Consider the following 21,558-nt stretch of genomic DNA (forward strand, 5'->3'; position numbering starts at 1 on the left):
GCACAATGCCTGCCGAGCGATTCAGAAGACTCGTTTCATCGCCCTGTCTCTGTCGCACTCGTTGGCATCTCCATAAGGGTGCGAGAGAGACAGAGCGACAAGCCGATCTCCTGAATGGCTGGCCTGGCAGCCGCGCCTTCCTCATCGCCAAGCCTGGCGGCCAAGCGTCGCGCCGCGCCAGCATGCCAGCCAGCCACCCAGCCGCCGTGGAAGCAGGCCGCCCGAACGCGCGCCGGGCCAGCGGGTTGCCTAGCCTCGCCTCGCAGGGGCTCCCGATGCAGCCACCCCGACCACCCCACTGTCGGCCAGTGGCGTGCTTTTGGCAGCGTACCGCAGCGCAGAGTGTCCAATCGGGCGGTTGGTAGCAACCGTTCGACCGCCGAGCATGCCTTCGGTTAGACCCGAACCGCCCGCCGGCCGCTTCGGTTCGGTTACACCCGAACCGAACCGAAGGCCCGAGCGGTTCCCCGTCAACCGTTGCGTATTTGACGACGGCGGGACGGACGCACTCATGAGTTCGGCAGCCGTTCGGGAGTCGGCCCGAATGCACCTCGGCTGCCTCGGCTAGTTCCGAATCTTCTGTCTCTCTTGCGCACAAACCGAGCGGTTGCTACCAACCGCCCGATTGGACACTCTGCCGCAGCGTACCCGAACGAGGAATCCATTGGTGGGGTCGCGCGTTCGGTTCGAGTCCTGTTTGGGGAGCTCAAAACGCGTCTAGAGTTTCGGCCGCCACTACCTGGCCCACTGTGCGGCGGGGTGGGCGTTGCGGCGCTCCGGGCCGCGGGGGAGGCGGGGGAGGCGGGGGAGGCGGGGGAGGCGGGGGAGGCGGGGGAGGCGGGGGAGGCGGGGGAGGCGGGGGTGGCGGGGGAGGCGTCCTGGCCGTGTCTGCCCGGGGCGCCATCAGTATGGTAACGACGCGGCGTGCGCGCCCCGCGGGACATGCGCATATTAATCATGATTATTATCGGCATTATCGGGGCTACTTCTGTCGGGGCGTTGCGGGACGCCCCCGGAAGGACGGGCCGCTGCCGCCCCATTACCCCGAGTCACACGCGACGGGCTTTCACCGCCACGCGGCTCGCCACGCGCAGCGCACTTCCTCCATTCCGAAATTCATCCCTCCGTTTCATTTTCCCGCAGCGGGGCTTGTCTGCGACTCCGGAGCGCTCCTCTGATGAGCGGGCCGGGTTATTAAACACCAGCGGGGCGCCGCACAGCGCCGCACAGCGCCGCAGCGGGGAAACTAATTTCGGACCAAAATGGATCCCGACGTGAAATCTGCATGACCCAGATAAAGGCGCCGCGCCACGCCGGGCTGGGCCGGGCCAGGCGCCATGCCAGGGAGGCAGCCTTGACGCGCGTCCCGCCGAAAGCAGCAAAGCAGCCAAGCGGCGAAGCGGCGGCCGAAGCCGGAGCTTCAGAACAAACAAGGTCCAGGAGGGAGGCGAAGCCGCGTCCGGCAGGCAGCAAGCCGACGGGGGGCGTGGCCGCGGCCGGGGCGGGGCGGGGCGGGGCGGGGCGCGGGTTCATCGCCGCGCTGCTCAAGTCGTGGGCCGTCGGCGGGCCGTCGGCGAGCCGTCGGCTTCCCCGGCCGCCTCGACTTGCCGGCACTGATAACGTCTCCAGACGGAGAGAATGTGTGCCGCGGTGCCGCGCGAGCGAGATAACGCCAAGGGCGCCTGTCCCTCTCTCTCTCTCTTCCTCCCGCCCAGTTTATCTATTCTTCCTTCTCCATTTTCGTTTTTCTTTGTGATCGCGTCCGCCGGACCATCAATCACGAAACCGCGATCCGAACGTCAGCCGGCACCGCGGGCACGCCTCGGGGCACGCCGCCCCGCCGCCCCGCCGACCGGAGGCCGGAGGGCTGTGTTCTTACGTTAAACAGCTCACAGCTCCGCCATGGCCCCTCCTAGTCCCTTTGTCAGGCCATTTTTTTTAAATCCCGGTTTTTGGGTGGCTGGTGCCCGCTGGTGCCGGACGTTGACGGATGGCCGGGCCGCGCTCCTGCCGGGGCCAAACGCCGCCACCAAACGCCAGGCAGCCCCCGCGCCCCCGCCGTGGAAATTTAAGTGCTTTTCCGTGTCTTGAGGGTGCGGAAGCGTGGCGGTGAGGCATCGCCGTGCCCCCGCCCCGCCCCGCCCCGCCCCGCCCCGCCCCCGCACTAACCAGCCCAACGAGCCCCTGGACGCCCCGCGGACGGACCGATGCCGCTCAGCGTCCGTCGCTCGGTCTCTCGCCAATGAGTGCGAGAGAGACAGAGCGGCGACAGTGGCCGCGGCCGGGGGAATCAGTCAGCTGGGGCCCAGCCGGCCCAGCCGCCATGCGTAGCCATGCGCCATGACTGGGCCAGGCGGCCGCGCCGCATGCCGCCGCACTGTAAGCCTCGTTGCCCGGGACTGCGCCAGGCTGCGCCGCTACACCCAGGCGGCGAGGGCAGGCGAGGGCGAGGGCCCCTCAAGCTAAGACGCTGGCGGGCCGGCGCGGCGGGCCACCCGCTTATCTTGGCCGCCGCGCCGGGCCGGGCAGGCCCAGTCTGTTTTTCTTACGCACAGAGAGCCATGCCACAGTGTCGCAATTCTTTATTTGGTAGTCAGAAGCGCGGCTAGTGTGGTGGTCGGGTGCTCTAGGCAGCGGTCCCCAACCTGGGGGGTCGCGGCCGGGCGGCTGAGCGCGCGCCATTTCGAGTTGAGGTATGGAGGGGCTAACTGAAAACTCCAGAGTTGCCGTAATGGCCTCGATTTCAAACTATGTGCCCGCAACGTACTTCCAGAGGAATTTGAAACGTGGAACTTGAGCACTGTTAGCCCGTAGCGTTCACAGATGCCCACGCCCACAAGGACCCAGTGAAAATTTCCCCCTCGCGCTGCACACAGACCACTGGTCTAGAGGCGCTTCCCGGTAGTGCCTTCCGCTCCGCCCACTCTACAGTGTGGGTGGCCGCTGGCGGACGCATGCGGGCGGTGCCGTGCCCGTCCGCACCGATCCCCGCGCCAGATTGTTGAGCCGTCCCAAGACGTCCCCGAAGCGCAGACTGCATCCACGACGACTGCACACTGTTTTCGTCGCCGTCTCTCTCGCACTCATGGGGCGCACTCTGAGAAAAAATGACGGTAAATCCTGGATAATTTTTTTGCCAAACTTTACCGTACTTCAAAAACCAGTATCCACCGTACAGTCTACAGTATTTTCCGTACTTGTTTTACAAAATATTCCGTAGTTTTTTTATCAGTAGTTACCGTTCATTCGTACAGTGCATGCCGTAGGAAGGACCAGATCTGGTCCCAACAAAGGCCGCTCCCAAGAATTGTCCACATCAGGATCTTGAAAAAAGGGGATCGACCGACTGAAAAATTTTATTGCACCTTTCGATAGGTCTCGTCAAGACCTTTTCAACGAGTGGTCGGAAAGAGGGTCCAGGAGTCCGACTTCAGCAGTTATGTACATCTGAATCTTAAAAAACAAGGGTCGACCGACTGAAATAAATTATAGCAGTTTTTGATAGGTATTAAAAGTACGGGATTGCCGGGTAAAAAAGTACGGGATTCCTTGTAAAAAAAGTACGGTGTTGCCTGTAAAAAAAGGACGGAGTTGCCTGTAAAAAAACGACGGTTTTGCCTGTTAAATAAAGTACGGTGAAGTCTGGAGTAATCAGTACAGGATTTACCGTGATCTTTTCTCGCAGTGCGTTCCGAATGGGTGCGAGAGAGACAGAGCGACGAAGACGACTCGGCTGCGTCCGAGAGATGCCGCCTGGCTCGAAGCCTGATTGAAGGCGGCTGCAAACACTTGCCGTCGCGCCACTGGTAAAAGGGACCGGGAAAGGGGCGGCAAGGCGGCAAAAAGGCGGTGACATTCTGCCGACGTGTCGGCGAGACGCGGCGAGACGCGGCCAGGGCGGTGTGTGTCGCCGTCGCCGCGTCTTCCCGACTCGAGCGCGCCACCGCGCCACTGTACACGACGAGCGCGAGCCAAATATACACTCACAATGGCGTTTCCCTTTTGAGAGGCCCTGCACACTGCACACTCATTCCGAGAGGCGCCTTCGTCGCTCTGTCTCTCTCGCACCTACACGGGACGCCCCCTGAGTGCGAGAGAGACAGAGCGTCGCAAACGCCTCTCGGAATCAGTGTGCTGAACAGGCCGGGGAGGGCAACGCACGGCACGGCGACGCAACGCGCGTGCGGCTCAGGTCTATCGATGTATCGATTCCAAAACCGCTGCCCTTTTCCCTTTTCCGATCCTCGCCGCTGCTTCCGGTTCGCGTTCGTGTCCGCAGTTCGGGCCATTCGGAGGACCGGCTTGTCCCTCCGTCTCTCTCGCGCCCTTCGGGGAGCCCCGTGAGTGCGACGGAGACCGACTCGCTCGACAGTGTCGCGGCCGGGCGCGGCGCTGTTCCGGCTTTGGCCGTAAAAAGCGAGGACGCGCCGCGCGGAGGAAGCCCTCGACGCCCTGCGGTGCTTCGCCTTCGCCTCGGCGCCGCCACGTCGCTTCCAGGGCGCGCGTCGCTTCAGTCGCGGGGTGCAGCCGCGCGCCAAAAGAACAAACTCTAAAACTCCCGGCGTGTCGTGCGGGTCGCGCGGCGCCTGCACTGGGGCGCGGGGCTCGGCGACGTGGAGGTGGGGCCGAGGGGGGCCGGGCCGGGCTGGGCGTCGAGCGTCGGGCCGCACGAAGCGAAGCAGGCGAAGCCCGTATCGAACTGTTGACGACCTGCAGCGAGCGGCGAGCACACCCTGGGCTTCCGTTGAGACGGCCAGACGGCCATGCAACGCCCCGCGCGCTGAACCGCCGAACTCGGCATCCCCCCGCAGGCCCTGCCGTGGCCCTGCCGTGGCCCTGCAGCGCCCTGCAGCCTGGTCTGGTCGCCCCGTCTCTCTCTCGCCCCCAAAGGCCTGCGGGACGCCCGATGAGTGCGAGGGAGACCGCTGTTCGCCGCGAGTCAGCCTAAGCGGGCGATGAGGGCGCCGACGGACACCGCGAGGACGGGGGCGACGACGAGGACGCCGAGGCCAGCCAGCCTTGTCCAGAGTGGGGGTAATTACCGCCAAAGCGGCCACGCCGGCCACGCCCTGGAGCGCCTCGACTCGACCGAAGCCAGCTAGGACCAGCCAGGACCCGGGGGTAGGAAAAACAACAAAAACACACTGGCGGTGCATCCGGCCCAAGGTCACGGAAGCACCGCCACAACCCTTCCTTCCCCGACACACTGTGCAGGCCGTGCGTCACCGCGGGCGGGGCGGGGCGGGGCGCGGCGGGGCACTGTACACCGGAGTGGAGACGGGAGACTCGTTGGAGCCAGCACCTCGCCGTCATGGATGCTCCCCCTTCCCCCTTCCCCGCTCTAGCCGCGACCTTGCCCGCCTTGCCCGCCGCGTACCGGCGTGGCAGCGCCAAAGCGCAGCGCCCCGCATCCCAACGCCCTGCCTCTCACTCTAACGCACTCTCCGTCGGGGTGAGAGAGAGAAACACTGGTCCCGCCGACGGCGCGACCGGACGCCGAATTCGGACCTGAGCCACGTGTCGGCGGCGTGTCCGCCCGCCACGTCCGCCCAGCAGGAGAGTCCGGATTAGCGAAAGTCACCCCGTCCTGGCGTGCGGCGTGCCTGCCGACAACAAGGCAGGGCCCGAGGCGGCCGCGGCGGCCGAGGCGGGGAAAGAGGTCTTGAAAGTGTAAGTGGCGCCCCCCCCCCCTCGAGTCGAAAATGTCGGACACGTACTCGCCGCACCGCGTTCCAAGATCCATGGCGATGGAGGCGGGGCGGACATGTCCGCAGGCAAGGCGGCCGGACGGTCCACGTGAGCAGCTCCGCCAAGCTCCACCAAGATCCGCGAAGCGAGCAGACGATATTGCGGAACTCTTTGACGCCTGCACGCTTGCACTTGCAGTGACGCTGCGCGCGCCGCGGCCAGAGTTGTGACGTTCGCGTTCTCGATAACGCCGCGCGGCGTGCGGTGTGTTCGAGGCGATGCAACGCCATCATCATCGACGCGCAACGCCCCGCCACGCCCGCCACGCCCCGCCCCCCGGGGCAAGAGGGAGAGAGGGTTGTTGTCAACAGGGAGTCCCGGGAAGCCCCACGCCAAGTCCTCCGGAAAGGCGATGATTTGTGGAGAGTGGCAAGCAACAACAGCATCAGCGACAACAACAACGTTTAAAGGTCGTTGTTGTTTGGGCCGGCCGACTGGGCAGCACTTAGCACTGCAGTCGGTGGCCTGTGGTCCCTGTGGTGCGGTCCTTAAGGGATTCAGACGGCGGCTGCTGTCGTCTGCTCGCTCCACCAAGGTGCCGTGAGGTGCTGTCACCACCTTCCCGTCGCCTTGCCTCGAGAGAAGGGCCCAAAATGCAGGCGGAAGTTAACTGATAAGCTCCGCGACCCCGAAAACTCGCCTTGACAGTCGTGCCACAAGGGCCATGCCAGTCCTGTGGCACCACGAGGTGCAAGGCGGCCACCCTAAACAATTCAAGACCTGAGGCACTTAAAGGACACACAGCTGACTGGTAACAAGTACCAAACCGAGCCGTTAACATGTTAACACCGTGGGTAACACGACAAGGACAAGGGGGCGATCCTGTCCCATGTCACTGACACTGTGTCACTGGCTGACAGGGCGCGAGGGACGGGTAGCAGGACAGGTAGCCAGGCGGGTAGCCCGACGGACAGACGGGCGGAGAGGCTGCCTTGCTGGCTGGCTGGGCGGCGGAGGCGGGCCGTGGAGGCGGGCCGTGCGCAGGACAGCCTTCGAGGATCCTAACCTCTCCTCCCTGGGAGGCGAGCGCTTCGCTGAGCCCTCGGCCTCCGCGCTGCAGACGGAGCGGCTTAGCAGGTCGGTCCAGACTCGACTAGGCTTTGCAGCCGCCCCAGCCGCCCGCCCCGCCGCCAAGGGGCCCGCAGCACCGCGAAGGGGCCCCGCGGAGAGGTTATGTTTGTCAAGAGGACTGCTGCGCTGCTGCGCCCTGAGCACCGACCTGGGCGGCCTGTCCCGCGACGATCAGCTGATGGCGTCCAGATCAGGGACACTGCACTTCACTCGGGCATCCTGCACGTCCGTGCAGCTCACTCGCCCTGCTTCGCTCGCAGCAGAGCTCGACACTAACACACGCACACACACAGTGGGGCACTGTGGCCAGGATATAAAGCCCGACCCGCCAGGCTAACCGCGGGGGCAGCACAGTCTTTGGCACTGGACGGCGTTTGCATAGCACCGCGCAGGACGCGACAACGGGCGTAGCGCGTAGCTAGCGTAGCGCAGGCATTGGGCTGCACGGCAACGGCACGGCAACGGCACGGGAATGTTGGAGGCAGGGCAGAAGCACTGCCGAGGCGGACGCGGGGCGCGAGCGCGAGCCGTGCCGCGAGTCGCGAGTCCGACAGACAGCAGCAGACAGGCGCGGGGCGCGGGGCGGGCCGGGGCAGGGCCAGAGCTTCGGCCGCGTTCCCACAGAGCGCGCTGCCGTCGCCGCAGCCCCGCAGCCGCAACCCGTGCTGCCAACCTCCACGCTCGCACGGTCGCACTCGGACTGGCCGGATCAGCTGTTTCGAGTTTGGGCTTTGCCCGCTCTGCCCGCTCTGCCTTGCCGTTTTGCCCGCGGCTTTGATCCCGACCGCTTTCGCCAGATTGCTTGCTCCTGGGATTGATTGCTGCGTCGCGCTGCCTGCCTTGGTTCGCCCTCCGCCTCGGTCGAGGAAAGTGACTACCGAGACCAGGGAATGCCTAAACCACGAGCTGCTGCTTAATTAGCTATCCGAGAGGTCACCTGCCGTTAGCTCGCTGGCTCGTCTGAAACGAGAGAATCCCCAATTGTTGTGAGCGCGCGCCTTGCCAAGCTGCGAGTGCTTACACAACTCGCCTCCAAGGTGGCCCATTGCGTGTCGTTGAGACGCGCCTCAGCCTCCTCCGAGTCCTGCGGATCGCGGGTCCCGCGGGTCCTGCTCTGCTCGTCGCCGCGGCGACGCCACGGCAACGGCACGCGTCGCTTACGGGCGTGGCTGGGCGCGGCAACGACCCGAATTTCAGTCGGCAGACTGATTCCGAGAGTCGTTTTCGTCGCGTTCTCTCTCTCGCACCTACGGTTGAGTACGAGAGGGACAGAGCGACGAAAACGACTCTCGGAATCAGCCTGCTGGGGTCACGTCGCGTGACGCGAAACGCGAACGGATCTCTGACACCCGGCTTGCCGTCGGCTTGCCGGGCTTTTGCCGTGACGGCTGCAGAGAGGAGCCCGGCCAAGCCCCGGCCGGGCCGCGCGGCGGCGGCGTCGCGGCGTCTGCCAACACCATGGTCTTTACCTGCCACAACTCTTGACAATGTTCCAACGGTGCGGGGCGGGGGCCTTGGACGGATCACGAGGGCGAGGCGGCACGGCGGCTCTGAGATAACGTTTGCCTGAATCGGAAATAAGGCAAAGAAATTAGATTCGTCTGAGAGACAAAACGTATCCTCCCCTGCCCTCTCCTACATTTTTCTGTCAGGGATGCTGAGACCGAGACCAATGTCTGTGGCAGTCACGGCGTAGGGACCGTGGTGGCAGTGGACTAGGGAATCTTTTCGTGTGGCGTTCTAGGTTCATTCCACAATCCGCGTTGGGCTTCAGGGCGATTGAACCTGGCAGCGTGTCAACCGGGACCATGGACCCCAGGGCGCGGCGGTCGCCCAATATCTTGAATGACGGGAAGGAAATTTCCTCCCCCCTCCCCATCCTTCAGCGAACTTCAGCGAGCTTCATGCTCTCGCGCAGCTCGGAAGCAATCCCAAAATAATTGCCCTGCCCCCTCCCGCAGGCCCGCAGGTAGCGGCCGGCCGTCGCAGATTTCGACATGATGATTGTTGACGTTCCTCGCAGTTCCTAGCGGATGACCGCCGAGATTCTGACAATTTTGTTGCCGTGCTCGTCGCTCACGGGGCGACAGTGGGCGACAGCTGGGTGCAGTGCAGGTGCGCGGAAGCATTGCTTAAGCTCGCCGTAACGCCCGAGGTAGCCGACGTCAGTACCCCGTCGATAGAGTCTCTCGCCGCCCCCGACTACGCCATGCCTCCCCCTCCCTCCCCAGCTTTAACGCACCCCGCGGTCCCGACACTGGACACAACAAGGTTGCGCAACTTGTGGAACTGACAGCTTCCCGCGCGACGCCGTGCAGCGCGAACAACAACTTTGAGAGATTTACCTCGCCGTTACGGGCATGCACGTAAGGGGAGGAGAGGGCGAGAGGAGGCAGTGCTCTGCCCCGCGAGTAGGGTGGGTCCTGTCGACTGATTCCGAGAGTCGTTTTCGCCGCTCTCTCGCACCTCTTCAGGACGCCCCATGAGAGCGACAGAGCGACGAGCGACGAAAACGGCTCTCGGAATCAGTCTGCTGGTGGGTCCTCCTGCGGGCCTCGCCGGCCGACACCGCGAACCGCGGGCACGGCGCGGCGCGGCGCGGGGCAGAAATAGACCGGGGAATGACTCACACAGGCCGCTTCTCGGCGGACGTTGGGATGGTTGGGGCGGCCCGGCCGCGATGCCGCGATGTACAAGAGGGCCTGGCGTTGTTTTCGGGCTGCAGCCTCGGCCTGGCCGGCCTGGCATCGGTAACTACTGGCATTCCGTGGGCTACACCGCAACACCGCGGTGCGCGCACCGTGTGTGCGGGGCAGGCCGGCTGCTCGAAAACAAGACGGCCGCGCCAAAACATCTTTTGATTCATTGCCCGTTGCTTTGATCCTGCGCCCGACCCGCCCTCGCCTTGCACCTTGCACCCTGCCTGCACTCCCGTCAAGTGTCGCTACTTCCTTCCCCACTTTTCGACTGACCGGTTGCCGGTCCCTCCCTTCGTTCGGCCGGCGCCACGCCACGCCACGCCACGCCACGAGGACGCGCCCAGTAGTTTTCCGCTGCCGACCGGATCGCGTCTTCGCCGTAGCGAACCGCAGCGCGCGTCGTTTCGAATTTTCCCGCCTCAGCATGAGGTGACGGGGTTGGCAGCTCTGACTTTTCAAAACATACCGCGTATGACAAACTCGGCAGTCGTATGACAACCCGGATTATTTTCGGCCAAGTTCTTGTTGTCGGCTTGTCAACAAATAAAAAGTGACTTTATTTTCAGTAAGACATTGTCCGTCGGTTGTACTCGGCTAGGAATTCCTACGATGGCCTCTGGTCTGGAAAGCTACGTCAACCGTATCCTTTTACTTTGCGTTCTGGAGACCGATCCCTCAATTTAGGGTTAAGTTCCTTGTGAGTTACGAAAAGACTTCGTTTAGCTTTATCATGAACGAAGTGTTCTTTTCCAATGATATCCTTAACGATCATTAGATACTGTTTCTATAATTACTGCCGATGGGCGAAATTTTATTGTAAGTGAGCCTCTTTCATCTTTCATGTCATGCACTTTTGTCAAGTTCCACAGTCATGTTTTTATTTGTTTCAGGGCACTTTGAAAGGGTTTGATCAAACGATTAATTTAATACTTGAAGAATCCCATGAAAGAGTTTACAGCACCACCACTGGTGTGGAACAAGTTGTTTTGGGTTTACACATCATTCGTGGAGATAATGTGTAAGTATCGAGTTTATTAAATTGTGCCGTTCCTTTGATACAATGTTTTAGGTATGATTATATGTGTTGCAGAGCGGTTGTCGGGGAAATGGACGAAGATATTGATTCTCAATTAAACCTAGCTAATATTAGGGCCGAGCCGCTCACCACAATAGCTCATTGAGCTATGGCTTGTGGGGTGAATGTTTTCCAACCCATTTGTGTTGTAGAAATGTATCTTTGTGATTTTCTTCTTCTTGTCTAACTCGCCACTAGTAATGTCTCACATTGTGAGGGATGTCGAAAAAGTTGATCTCATTAGTTTTCTTTAAGGGAAATCAATGAGGCATGCTTAAAGCGCAAATGTTTTATTGCATTTAAGTTGGCTTACACAGTACACTTATATTTCATAGATCAACTGATAAATACTGGTTTAGCAAGGTCATACTGTGCTTACAATAACTGTAACAAATCCGGTTTTAATTAAATGCTAAACATTAAACAGGAATATTTTTAATAAATAACAATTGTGCTGATTTAAACCTGATCAATGGAATTAATTCATGTATGCAGTAGACATCCGCAAATACCATCATGAGCACATTGGGCACTTAATACAAAACAAAAATGCATTTGGCACACACTGAGTATTGTGTTTTTCCATTGCCAATCAAAATCATACAGGAGATGGGAAGCAATAAATGCAAGTAAAAGTAGAATTAACAAGTAAATAGCATGAAAAATATCCTTGGACTACTTCAGAGGAACACAATTAGCAGTGTATACCATCTTCACTATAAAGGCAGCAAGTGGTAAGCAAGATAAACAACTGCGATATCTTACTCGAGTCTAAATCAAGAATGACATGAGCAATCACAAATCGCCTGAAAGTTTTATGCAAAAGTCAAGCCATGACACATCCACATCACCATAAATTTTCTTGAGGCCTCAGACACATACAAATCTAGGGCTAAGCAGAAGGGACCCAAGTACATTTGTATTTTCCTAACAATCAAAAATATTTGAAGAGTCTGTCAGAGAGAAGGTAATTCAAAATAAGACACTTATTCTGTGAGGGACATTGATCCGAGAGAATTCGAATGACACTCATAAAGACTTTAAGAAAATACTTATTTCTTGGGCAAAGCGCTTATCTAAGATACTGGTCCTTATAAACGGGGTTTTCTCCTCATGGCCACCAAAGCTGATCTATGCTATCATGGCACAATACCTGACACGCATTCTTTGAGAAATGAGACATACTTAACTAGGTGGTCCATTGTAGACATAACGTATCACATTGACATGAAAGATAGAACACTTCTATGTCAGAAACATCACAATTTTTTGATGATGCACTCATACACTTTTTATGCTGAGTTTTACAAAAAATCAAAACAAATGGCATTTATAGATCTAGGCTTAAATGGAATAAGGACTCTGATGTCCAAAAATCTCATGAAGAAAATGAGAAGTTCTTTGTAAATTTTTGGTCACTAAGCAACAAGAGGATTATATGTAGTGAGGCCTTTGATAAATGGTAAAGATTTAAATTGTTTGCAATTGAATGAAGTACCAAAGAGTTAGAATAGCAGTAGCAGTTTTATAATCAATCAAGCTTGGCTATAGCTAGGCACCTCAATGTACATAAGGATATGTACTTCTCTAATACTAATACAGTACTTCTGAATACAAGAAAAATGTGGTTCCCATTCAAAGAGAGAAAATAAGAGCGTGCACAAAGCAACCCATTTTTAACACCTCCTCAGCTCTCATTCAAACATTTCCATCCTCTTTCTTTGAGTATGTCTCCCATAAAATAGTGCTCTCAAAGTCACTCGCAGTAATGAACAAACTGTTTTTAACTTTACACTAAATCCTGTGCAATTCAGGCCTTTACAACAATTCCTTTATCAAGAGGTGCAAAACTTTCCAAAAATAGGACACTTCCATGAGTCACTGTCATACTCTTATAATAAATAGGTATATCTTTCATAACAAAATATGAAGATCAAAAGATTAACTATGATAATGAGTTGGAATTAAACTGTCTTTGGAATGGAAAAATTTTACTTCAACCAATGAAAATGAACAGAAAGTAGAACCATGAGAAACATAACAAATAATGGGAATGTAAGAACTAACTATGACATAATATTTCCAGCTAAAACCAAAAAAATAAAAGAAGCAATAAAATTGCTTTTTCTAAATTGTAAACATAACAAGAACGATAGAGACAGATTGCATTTCTTCTACCATAAATCATATTTCAAAATGAACCACAACAACAGAATACAAATGGTGATACAGTGAACGCTCGTAGAGCAAATCTGGATCAAAATTACTTCTGGAAGATATCACAGCCAAGATGACTGATAGTGAAACCGGTCAAGGGACAATGGAATTAACAGTTATCTTTCAGATTATAAGTTATGTGATGTTAGAGGACAGAGTATCTTGGAGTCAACTAATATTTGTAAAATATACTATCTACATATAATTATGTAATAAATAAAAATTTTATTCTCTAAACAAAATAATTTCCCTGTAGCCAGTGATTAGAATATCATTATGCTTGAACTAACAATAACAAAAAGTAACTTTTATAGCTCTTGTCAAGCCAGACAGAAGCCTCAATAACTGTTGAGAGCCTGCCAAATAAAATACACCTAAAATTAATAAAACTTGAATAAATAAATATGGACTGTTTGATGGTATCAAAATCAGTTTCACAAGAAATAAGACTTAGACCTACCAAGAATCAGAGGAAGGTTGAAATTCAAGAAATTCTCTAAAATCCTAATTTGTTTAACAGCTAAAGCCCTGTCTCTTGCAAAGAGGGAATGTTCTTATTCTCAGTAGCAAGAGAGCTACATGCACCAACTTGGTAAGCTACTACAGTGGCATGGTCTAGCTTACCAGGCACCATGGATAATTTATCACAGATTTTCCTTCGGCGTGCACGCTGCTCCATTTTGCTGAGTTCCTGTACAGTATTATTTTCACCAATACTGCAGTATAACTCTAGGTCCTCCAAAATGTGACGTTTGGCTGCTGTAATTCGTGTTGCAAAGTCCAACAGCAAGTCACAAAGTTCTCGAGCATCCTGAATAGGGGGTCCCTGTCCTGAGACTCCAAGCTTCAGTAGGTCTTCCATACGCAAAAGAGTTAACTCATGGCGCTGATAGGCTTGGACAGTTGGCAGGCCCTCAGAATTTAAAGCTGGAGTTCCCCGAGTATGGCTTTTAGACGAATGGCCAGCACTTGATGTCCTAGGGCGTATCCCACGTTGTGCATGTTTTGAATTGGAAGGGACTGCAGTTCGACTATCATTCTTGTCATCATCAGGAGGAAGGACAGCAAATTTACCAACAACTGGGTCAAAATTATCAGAAATACCATCTGATGTCAAGAATACAATGTCACCCTCTTGTACTTCAGTCATTGAACATGTCAAATTATTCAGCTCAGGGTTACTTCCAGCAACAGGGCCAAGAGCACCCAGGGCATCCCTCATGTCACGCATAAGATGAATATCATGAGAGCCTGAAGAAGAGAGGAGAGAAGATAAAGTACAATTAATAATGTTAACAGAAGCAACAAGGTGAATTAATAAGATGACCAAAAATAACCTTGTTACCTTGAGTTATTTCTCGTACACCATGTTGAGGGTTGTAAACATAAGCCAGACTATCACCTACATTGCACACACAGGCCACGTATCGACCAGGGGCAGCTAGCGGAAGAACAAGAGCAGCTGTGAGGGTGGTCAACATACCCTCCTCTTGAAGTATTAGGCTATGTGCAGCATGGAACGAGCGGAACAGAGCAACAAATACCTCCTGAAACAAAATATGTCCAGCAGTATGAAAATACAGCACTTCTCATCTTAAGTTGTGTTTTAAGTTGAACACGGGAAACATACAGTCGTATTAGTAGGTTTGGAGGGTGTTGCATTGCTGAAAACTGCCTTGTTCAGATACTCCACACAGCCATGTACAGCTGAGCGAGCTGCAACACAAGCCTTCTGACCCCAATTTACGCCGTCAGCAAGAGCTAAAACAGCTGAATCTTTTCTTGCAACAACAGCAAAACAATCAGCAATAGGGTTGCCTGCATTTATGCCTGACAGTGGGTGCAGCTCATACAAGGTAGTAGCTGCACCGTAAGCCCCGCGATGTGGTTGAGTCCAGTCTCGGACTCCAGCAACTTCTTCTACTTTAACAAACGAGCTTGGCGTTTCGCTTGTGGCAGTGCCCTCCTCTGGAAAAAGAGAAACATCAAATTAAATTTGGTTGAGTTCTTTCCATTCACCAATAGTATCAGTTCTCTAAGGAACAAAGAACACAATCATTCATTAACATTAAATACAATATGGGACACTTCCTATAGTTTCATTGCATAGGGGAATTAATCAAATGTTCAAATCATTCCCAGATAGTTCATGCAAACAAAGAATTATCCAATATTCCAAATAAAAGAGCACCTGCCCTCTGTGCTCTACTCCTGGACAGATTCTAATCAAGTGCTTAACAAACTAATTACTTCACATGATACATATTAATGGTAAAGCTTCAAGGTTGTTCAGGTGCACAAACATAAATACAGTACAATGAAAGTTTTTAATACTATGAAGTGCCATGCAATTTAAAAGTAACAATCAAGGTGGTCAAGTTTTCTTGTGCAGCAACAATGTAACTTAACTAAACCCACAATAAATAGCTCACATGCTTCAAATAATTTTTTTAAAAAGATGAATATAATACATGATCAAAATAAAAAATCTCAACCCCTCAGCATTGCTTATTCAGTATGGTTTGCTACTGCACAGACTCATGACAGTGCTATATAAATTTAAAAAAAAAAAAAATGTGCTCAATAAATTGCAAACTTACAAAAGTGCATACTCTAGTGCATACTTCATACATACAAAGCAAAACAAACATGCAAAAAATTTTGTAGTTCAAAAAGATTTTTTATCTACATTTTCCTCCTTTGAGCTTCATGCACTGGCCAACTTACCACAAGTGGCTCTTCTAACATCATTTGACAGTTCCTGGCCATTTTTCCTGTTAGCCCTAGCTTTTTTAAAAGGATTTGGAGCACTCTTGGATTTTCGTATTGGTAGAAATCCTTCTTCTTGCGAATCTTCGCGGCTTAGAGTTCCTGCAAAGTCTGCAGGTGGTGGAATCAGGTATTCCTCTGTCACAGGAGAGCAGTCAATACCTGAGTCTTCCATACTGGTGGATCCAAGAATTATTGTTTTATTTTGATTGTTCTTGTCTTCTTTAGACAAATTTGCACTAGGTTTTTCTTCAACTGTGAGTTCTTTAGTGTTGTCTAAGAGATGCACTCTTTTTTCCTTTAAAGTGGAAGCCTTTGTCTCCAATTTGACATTCTGAGTACCAGAATCATTCATGGGGGTGTCAGGCTTGTGATAGTTTGACTGTTTTTCTTCTGACTCTGACAAATGAAGGTCTGTCATACTTGTGTGGACAGATTTTGTTCCAATAGTAAACACAGAACCTGCAGCTCGTATTTTTATCACTGAATTGTTGATTGGAGAGTCCGAAGATCTTACACTGAACCACCGGCCATAGCCAGGGCTGAAGACACATTCAGATGAAGCCACTGTTGAATATTAAAATTTTCACTTATACAATGGGCACATATACTTTTCCGACACTGGTTGCCTCCTACCTCAGAAAAAAATTTACAAAATTGTTTTAACATTAAGGGGGAGGGGGCATTCAAAGCTTACTGCATTCAAACACACAATACTGCTTACAGTAGCCAATGAATGAAAAAGGGTTGACACGATGGTAGGAATAATGCAAGAATTAAGTAAGAGAAGTTGAAAACTCTCAGGAGATAGTTTTGATGACGTAGTAGGAGAATAAGAGAAGCAGTACAACAAGATCTCACCTGGCGGTTTATCATTCTCTCCCTGGTCCAAGATGTCAATGAAATCCACATCCGGGTCACTTGTGGTAATATGCCGTTGTTTGCGATTTACGGTCGTTAAGCCTCCGTCTGGTCCAGTCAGGGCAGCAACAATAGATTCTGGTCCACCGTCTGGCTCTCCCAAAGCCTTCGGTGGAAGCTCATGAGGGTTGCGCCCATGCAATATAGTAGGTGCCATGCGTCGTACATCTTGTCTAAAAAAAATAAGAGAAAAGAGCAAAGCCAAAATTTTTAGTTTGTAACAAATTTTAAATTTAGAAAACTGTAAATCCAACCACAAACTGAATGCAAAGTTCTTCAGGCAATCATACATGGGAAGATACCCTAACCTCTGACATACGTAGCTGAAGTCAGATCACGGCTTGGCACCGACGAAACTTACCCGCTGAGATACCGTTGAATGAAACACCCATTCTGAGAATCCGCTGAATTTCGAGGGCTTCTTCCATCTCCCAACGAGTTTTCTCTTTGTTGGTTCGCCACAGACAGCTGACGGATAAAGCTCGACACCTTTTTCCTCAGAGACGGCATTGTTCTGAACTGTTAAACGCTTCGTCCAATACGACTCAAAAGATTCGAAGCAGCGAGCAGAGTAGTTCCTATATCCATTATTAATAGGCCAAATCTTTGGGTGAATGATCGAGTCAATTCTGTCTAGTTTCTATCAACCCACGAAATCAACCACAACCACACCAACAAAACAAAACAGTTGCGCATGGCATTCTGGGACACTAGCAGACGAAACGAACTATTTAGTGCTCGTAATTTCTCATAGAACCAAGAACGTAGGCACAACTTCTTCCAAAATTTTCATCGGGTGTCAAATTGATTGTCAAAACAAAATAGGCTAGTTTATTCTCAACCACACAATTATGGGCCTGTTTGGCAAAACACCTGAAAGGAACCCGAAGGAGCAGGTACTTTACCCAACAACATTACATTTTTAAACGCCTTTCGAATATTTTGAGTGTCTAACAGTTTCACAATCTTTTAGATAACACCATCTTGGGGCCTCACCCTAACCCTTTGCCTTTTATTATTTTGGAATATTTGTCATATCAATGGAGAAGACAAACACTTCTCTTCCTACGATGTCAACTATATTTTCTAAATTAGTAATGTATCTATTTACTTCAATCTGTCGTGAAGCCTATGAATAAGTGCTACATTGAGTACTTGTTTTGACAGTTCATCCCATTTGTTTATTTTGAGTAGCTGTCAGGTGTGCTTTCCTCAAAAACCTATTCATTCACTTTTCTAAATTGGTCTTATGTCTCACTGTTTTCACTTCAGGTTAATGAATGGTGTAGGAAATTGAGGAAAGAAAGCAGCCAACTGGAGCGCCAGATAAGAGGTGAGCTGCCGGTAATGTTTTCTGTGATTTATCCCATTATAATATTACGAGTCTGATTCTCATCTACACCATCTTTTCCAGCAATTCAGCGAGAAGAAGATAAATTGAAAAAGTCATTGAAAGAGGCAGCAAAGAAGGGTGAAAAAGATGTGTGTGTTATCTTGGCCAAGGACGTTGTACATGCACGCAAAGCCATAAATAAAATCTACACCAGCAAAACGCACATTAGCTCAGTACAGATGCAGATGAAAAATCAACTTGGTAAACAAACTTTTATGAAAATTTACTATTTGTCATATATTTACACTTCTGAGAGCTACCATTTCTAATTCAATGGGACTTGCAGCAACTTTAAGGGTTGCTGGCTCTTTGAAGAAATCAACAGAGGTGATGAATGCGATGCAAACATTGGTTCGTGTTCCTGAAGTTGCCGCCACTATGAGGGAGCTGTCAAAAGAAATGATGAGGGTAAGTGTCTTGTTCCTCTCCTCAAGGGGTGTAAATGACTTGCAAACAGACCCTTTTCAATTGTTGAAGTACAAATAACATATCTATATTTCAGGCTGGTATTATTGAAGAAATGCTGGATGAAACCATGGAAGACATGGAAGACACTGAAGAAATGGAAGAGGAAGCACAGACTGAAATTGATAAGGTAAATTACATCACTGGCATCTTCAATTTTTTATGCAATACCTTGGATCACTTTTCACAGAATACTTTTAATTTTCCTTTAGGTGCTGTGGGAGCTGACTCAAGGTGAACTTGGTAAAGCCCCATCAGCTGTCACAGATTCGTTGCCATCCACAAATCCTGAAGCATCTCTCACGGATGAAGCTGGGCCCTCATCAGCTGGTCTGGAAAGTGATGAGGAAGAAGATTTAGAAGAGATGAAAGAACGGCTCTCCGCACTTCGAAGTTAGGCAGCTGATGAGGGGGCTCCTTCATGGACTAATCCAACTGTGGTATACTTTTAATAAAATTATTAGTAGTGCAGAAATATTTTCTGTTTTGCATGCCCAAGTTTGTGGATAGTGTTCAAGACAGATTAAATGCATTACTATTGCACAATAATGAGCTAGCATCATCTCAATACAATTTGATTCTTGTAAAAGTGTGTGTGTGTGCGTGTGTGCATTGGTGGATTTTCAGTTTCAATGATATCCTAAAGTCAGGCTTTCAGGCATCAGTTTTCAACATTAATTTAAATCTCTCCAGAGTTACTCCCTTTCTTTCTTGTTTTGATAATCAATGAAACTATTTTTTTATGGTTCCATTATGCTATGATTTAACCAAAGATTAATTATGGAGAAAGATTTATTTAAGTTTGACAAATATAATTTTGTACCAAAATGTTGAAAGCTTCAAACAACCATCTCCTGATAGTTAAGTAACATTTAAAAATTGTTTTGGGAGCACTAAGTAGTTTTTCCCCCCATCTTCAAAGTGCACCATGGATATTTTATGCCAGTGTTACCATTAAATGAACTGGTATTTTTACCATGAGACGTCACCTAAGGCATTTCTTGCATGTCTACTTAATGTTTTGCTAACAATGACCGAATATATTTTAGCTCCATTTACAGTTGCGATCCTCTCCTGGGTTCCACCTGCCCATTCGAACTGTCAGTATTTTATTCTTCTCAATTTCTCCTTACCTTTGTGGTTTTGCTTTCTACCCTACTAGGCACAGACTGTCATCTTTTGACTTCATATGAAGATGACCTTTATGAAAAGGAATTAAATTTATATTTATACATACATATTTGTATATTTTTTCATTGGCTGTTATGATATATTACTTATGTGTTCTTAACTTATTTCTTTGAGTATTGTTACACTCTCCTAACACTTCAGTCCTATTGAATTTTTTCCCCTTTTACTTTTCACTTATGCATCTGCTTTGACTGCTATGAGCTTTGTTCTTCTTTTCTGGATTTGATAATTGTTAGAGATGAGACTTCTTATTACTCTTCTAAGAAAATGCTCGTGCTGTTTGTTAAATATCATCCCGTTTTGTATAAATGTAAGTCTGTTAAAACACTTTCAGATGTTTAACAATAAATTTGAATTACTTGTTCTTGATGTTTCACTGCCATTTTCCCAGCTCTCTCCTGATCAAATGTGGACATCGGATGTAACAATGTAAGTCATATGGGGAACCCATAGTAGATACACTGTTATGTCAGATGATCACACAATTTCTTCTCTGTTGAATTTAACATGACACATCTTCAACTTACTACTAAGCTCTACCATATTGCAGAAAAGAAAATCAAAAGAACAATCTACTGTATTTAAAGATTTTTTTATTAAACTAAAAAGTAGGACACAATAAATTGAATACTGTTTGACAATTAGTTAAAGATTAGAATTTTTTTCTGTTCATAAAAAAAGGTAAGGGCTTCAGAGCTAAACTACAATACGCAATAGTCAACAAGACACGCACATGTTAAACATTATAGCCAATATCACTTGTATTGCTAGAATACACAATAACTTAGTCTACTAGTACGTGATGTAAAGAACATACAGAGATGGTGCTTCATTTCAAAGTTTAAAATCTTAATTTTGTTGGTTTGATTACCACATTATGAAGCTAAAATCTAATTAGCTTAGTAATACACTGCAACTAAAGGCTGGGAATTTTTTTATCAGTTTGTGTGAGTACAGAAACATAAAAATCATATTGCCCAGACAGTCATCTTCAACTTCAACGAGCTACGAACATTCTGTAACAACTAATAATTATTGGAGAGAATTCCTATGAGATGGACTAAACCGCTGCACTTCTGGGCCTCTGTAGTTACCTTTAACGGTCCAATAATCTTCAGGAGGAGGTATTGTCTGAAGCCGAACAACATCGCCGCCATTGAACCCTTCAGTTTCATTAACTTCTTTGTAGTAATTACACACGTTTAGTTCATGCCCAGGCATGTTTGTGAAGTAAGGGGGAGATAAAACATCAAGAAAAGCAGCTTCTCCATTCAACGCAACAATTGAATGGTAGTTGCGCTCACTGGGCGTAAGGACGCACGCAGGATCCCCCTTACACACCTCCACAGTCTGCTTTTTCGTGGTAACTATTGCACATCCAGGTTTCTGAGACCCATTCCCTATCAGAGTGTAGCTATTTACTCGAACACATCCTTTTATCACTTTAAGGATGCCGATCATGTTGGGGTGGTCATGAATCGGCATGTGTTGATCTTTGTGTAAGACAAACACTTGCATAGTGGCGACATCACTGTTGCAGATCTGAATGCTTCCTACGGCCTCCTCATTCTTGAAGCCTTCATGCAACCTCATTTCTGCCAATGAGTCTTCAAGAGAAATGTCTTCTGCTGTGAGATTATCCACTTGACGTTTCATAGAAGCAAATTTCTCCTCATCATAGTGCACTGTTCCAGCCTGTGTCCATTTGAAAGTGTCCAAAACTTGCTTCCACAATGCGTCGATTTTAGATTGACCAGCCACATATCTCAAAGATGCCATCGCTTTCGGATCAAAATATAATAACAAATACTCGGCGAATTTCTATAACCTGCCCCGGAGTCCAGTCGGTGAGTCGAAAGCAGACGACGCAAAGGGCTTATTGAAACTTTGCAAGGGACAGAACTCTCAACTCCTCGTAAAACTTGTCAGGAATAATTCCTTACAATTGTTATGCTGATTTAAGTTATTTTCACTTCGAATAAAAGGCGAATCTGTCATTGACACCGTAA

At 50.2% G+C, this 21,558-nt stretch overlaps 5 protein-coding genes across 7 annotated transcripts in view; 2 read left to right on the forward strand and 3 right to left on the reverse strand.

Annotated features, from left to right (window-relative positions):
* LOC117653910 overlaps positions 1–7,379 on the reverse strand; it is a 53,797-nt gene extending 46,418 nt beyond the window's left edge. For both annotated transcript variants that reach the window (XM_034399923.1, XM_034399922.1), the window contains exon 1: positions 6,968–7,379. The gene's annotated coding sequence lies outside the window, so the exon portion shown is untranslated. The remainder of the gene's footprint in view (positions 1–6,967) is intronic.
* Positions 7,380–9,968: 2,589 nt separating this feature from the next.
* LOC117653450 (U6 snRNA-associated Sm-like protein LSm8) lies at positions 9,969–11,036 on the forward strand. Its single transcript, XM_034399119.1, has 4 exons — positions 9,969–10,158; positions 10,294–10,334; positions 10,409–10,536; positions 10,609–11,036. The coding sequence occupies exons 1-4, from the start codon at positions 10,128–10,130 to the stop codon at positions 10,697–10,699; spliced, it is 291 nt and encodes a 96-aa protein (XP_034255010.1). The 5' UTR covers positions 9,969–10,127; the 3' UTR covers positions 10,700–11,036.
* Positions 10,868–17,186, reverse strand: LOC117653444 (PP2C-like domain-containing protein CG9801). Of its 2 annotated transcripts, XR_004588233.1 has the most exons (7): positions 16,862–17,186; positions 16,441–16,673; positions 15,538–16,146; positions 14,441–14,778; positions 14,156–14,357; positions 13,271–14,061; positions 10,868–13,166 (listed from the first exon to the last, which is right to left on the reverse strand). XR_004588233.1 is itself a non-coding variant. In XM_034399111.1 (6 exons), the coding sequence occupies exons 1-6, from the start codon at positions 17,008–17,010 to the stop codon at positions 13,331–13,333; spliced, it is 2,262 nt and encodes a 753-aa protein (XP_034255002.1). In that variant the 5' UTR covers positions 17,011–17,186; the 3' UTR covers positions 10,868–13,330. The 2 variants fall into 2 exon arrangements, 1 of the variants encoding a protein (XP_034255002.1); XM_034399111.1 differs by having other exon boundaries at positions 10,868–14,061.
* Positions 17,187–17,237: 51 nt separating this feature from the next.
* On the forward strand, positions 17,238–19,911 carry LOC117653449 (charged multivesicular body protein 3). The gene is made up of 6 exons (XM_034399118.1): positions 17,238–17,396; positions 17,773–17,833; positions 17,915–18,094; positions 18,180–18,301; positions 18,396–18,488; positions 18,571–19,911. The coding sequence occupies exons 1-6, from the start codon at positions 17,352–17,354 to the stop codon at positions 18,754–18,756; spliced, it is 687 nt and encodes a 228-aa protein (XP_034255009.1). The 5' UTR covers positions 17,238–17,351; the 3' UTR covers positions 18,757–19,911.
* Positions 19,912–20,122: 211 nt separating this feature from the next.
* On the reverse strand, positions 20,123–21,358 carry LOC117653448 (2-aminoethanethiol dioxygenase). The gene has a single exon (XM_034399116.1). It carries the CDS (start codon positions 21,326–21,328, stop codon positions 20,582–20,584), a length of 747 nt encoding a protein of 248 aa, XP_034255007.1. The 5' UTR covers positions 21,329–21,358; the 3' UTR covers positions 20,123–20,581.
* Positions 21,359–21,558: the final 200 nt, after the last annotated feature.

This window comes from Thrips palmi, unplaced genomic scaffold (genome assembly GCF_012932325.1).
Source record: "Thrips palmi isolate BJ-2018 unplaced genomic scaffold, TpBJ-2018v1 HiC_scaffold_8, whole genome shotgun sequence".
Taxonomy (NCBI): domain Eukaryota; kingdom Metazoa; phylum Arthropoda; class Insecta; order Thysanoptera; family Thripidae; genus Thrips; species Thrips palmi.

What these genes read in the sequence shown, in the direction of transcription:
- LOC117653450 (XM_034399119.1), top strand. Translation starts at nt 10,128, where the DNA reads ATGGCCTCTGGTCTGGAAAGCTACGTCAACC. An exon ending in TCTGGAAAGCTACGTCAACC is followed by an intron (nt 10,159 to 10,293) that starts GTATCCTTTTAC and finishes AACGATCATTAG; the next exon opens with ATACTGTTTCTATAATTACT. An exon ending in CCGATGGGCGAAATTTTATT is followed by an intron (nt 10,335 to 10,408) that starts GTAAGTGAGCCT and finishes TATTTGTTTCAG; the next exon opens with GGCACTTTGAAAGGGTTTGA.
- LOC117653444 (XM_034399111.1), bottom strand. Translation starts at nt 17,010, where the DNA reads ATGCCGTCTCTGAGGAAAAAGGTGTCGAGCTTTATCCGTCAGCTGTCT. An exon ending in AGAGAATGATAAACCGCCAG is followed by an intron (nt 16,147 to 16,440) that starts GTGAGATCTTGT and finishes AATATTCAACAG; the next exon opens with TGGCTTCATCTGAATGTGTC. An exon ending in TGTACGAGAAATAACTCAAG is followed by an intron (nt 14,062 to 14,155) that starts GTAACAAGGTTA and finishes TCTCTTCTTCAG; the next exon opens with GCTCTCATGATATTCATCTT.
- LOC117653449 (XM_034399118.1), top strand. Translation starts at nt 17,352, where the DNA reads ATGGGCCTGTTTGGCAAAACACCTGAAAGGAACCCGAAGGAGCAG. An exon ending in AAAGGAACCCGAAGGAGCAG is followed by an intron (nt 17,397 to 17,772) that starts GTACTTTACCCA and finishes TTTTCACTTCAG; the next exon opens with GTTAATGAATGGTGTAGGAA. An exon ending in ACTGGAGCGCCAGATAAGAG is followed by an intron (nt 17,834 to 17,914) that starts GTGAGCTGCCGG and finishes CATCTTTTCCAG; the next exon opens with CAATTCAGCGAGAAGAAGAT.
- LOC117653448 (XM_034399116.1), bottom strand. Translation starts at nt 21,328, where the DNA reads ATGGCATCTTTGAGATATGTGGCTGGTCAATCTAAAATCGACGCATTG.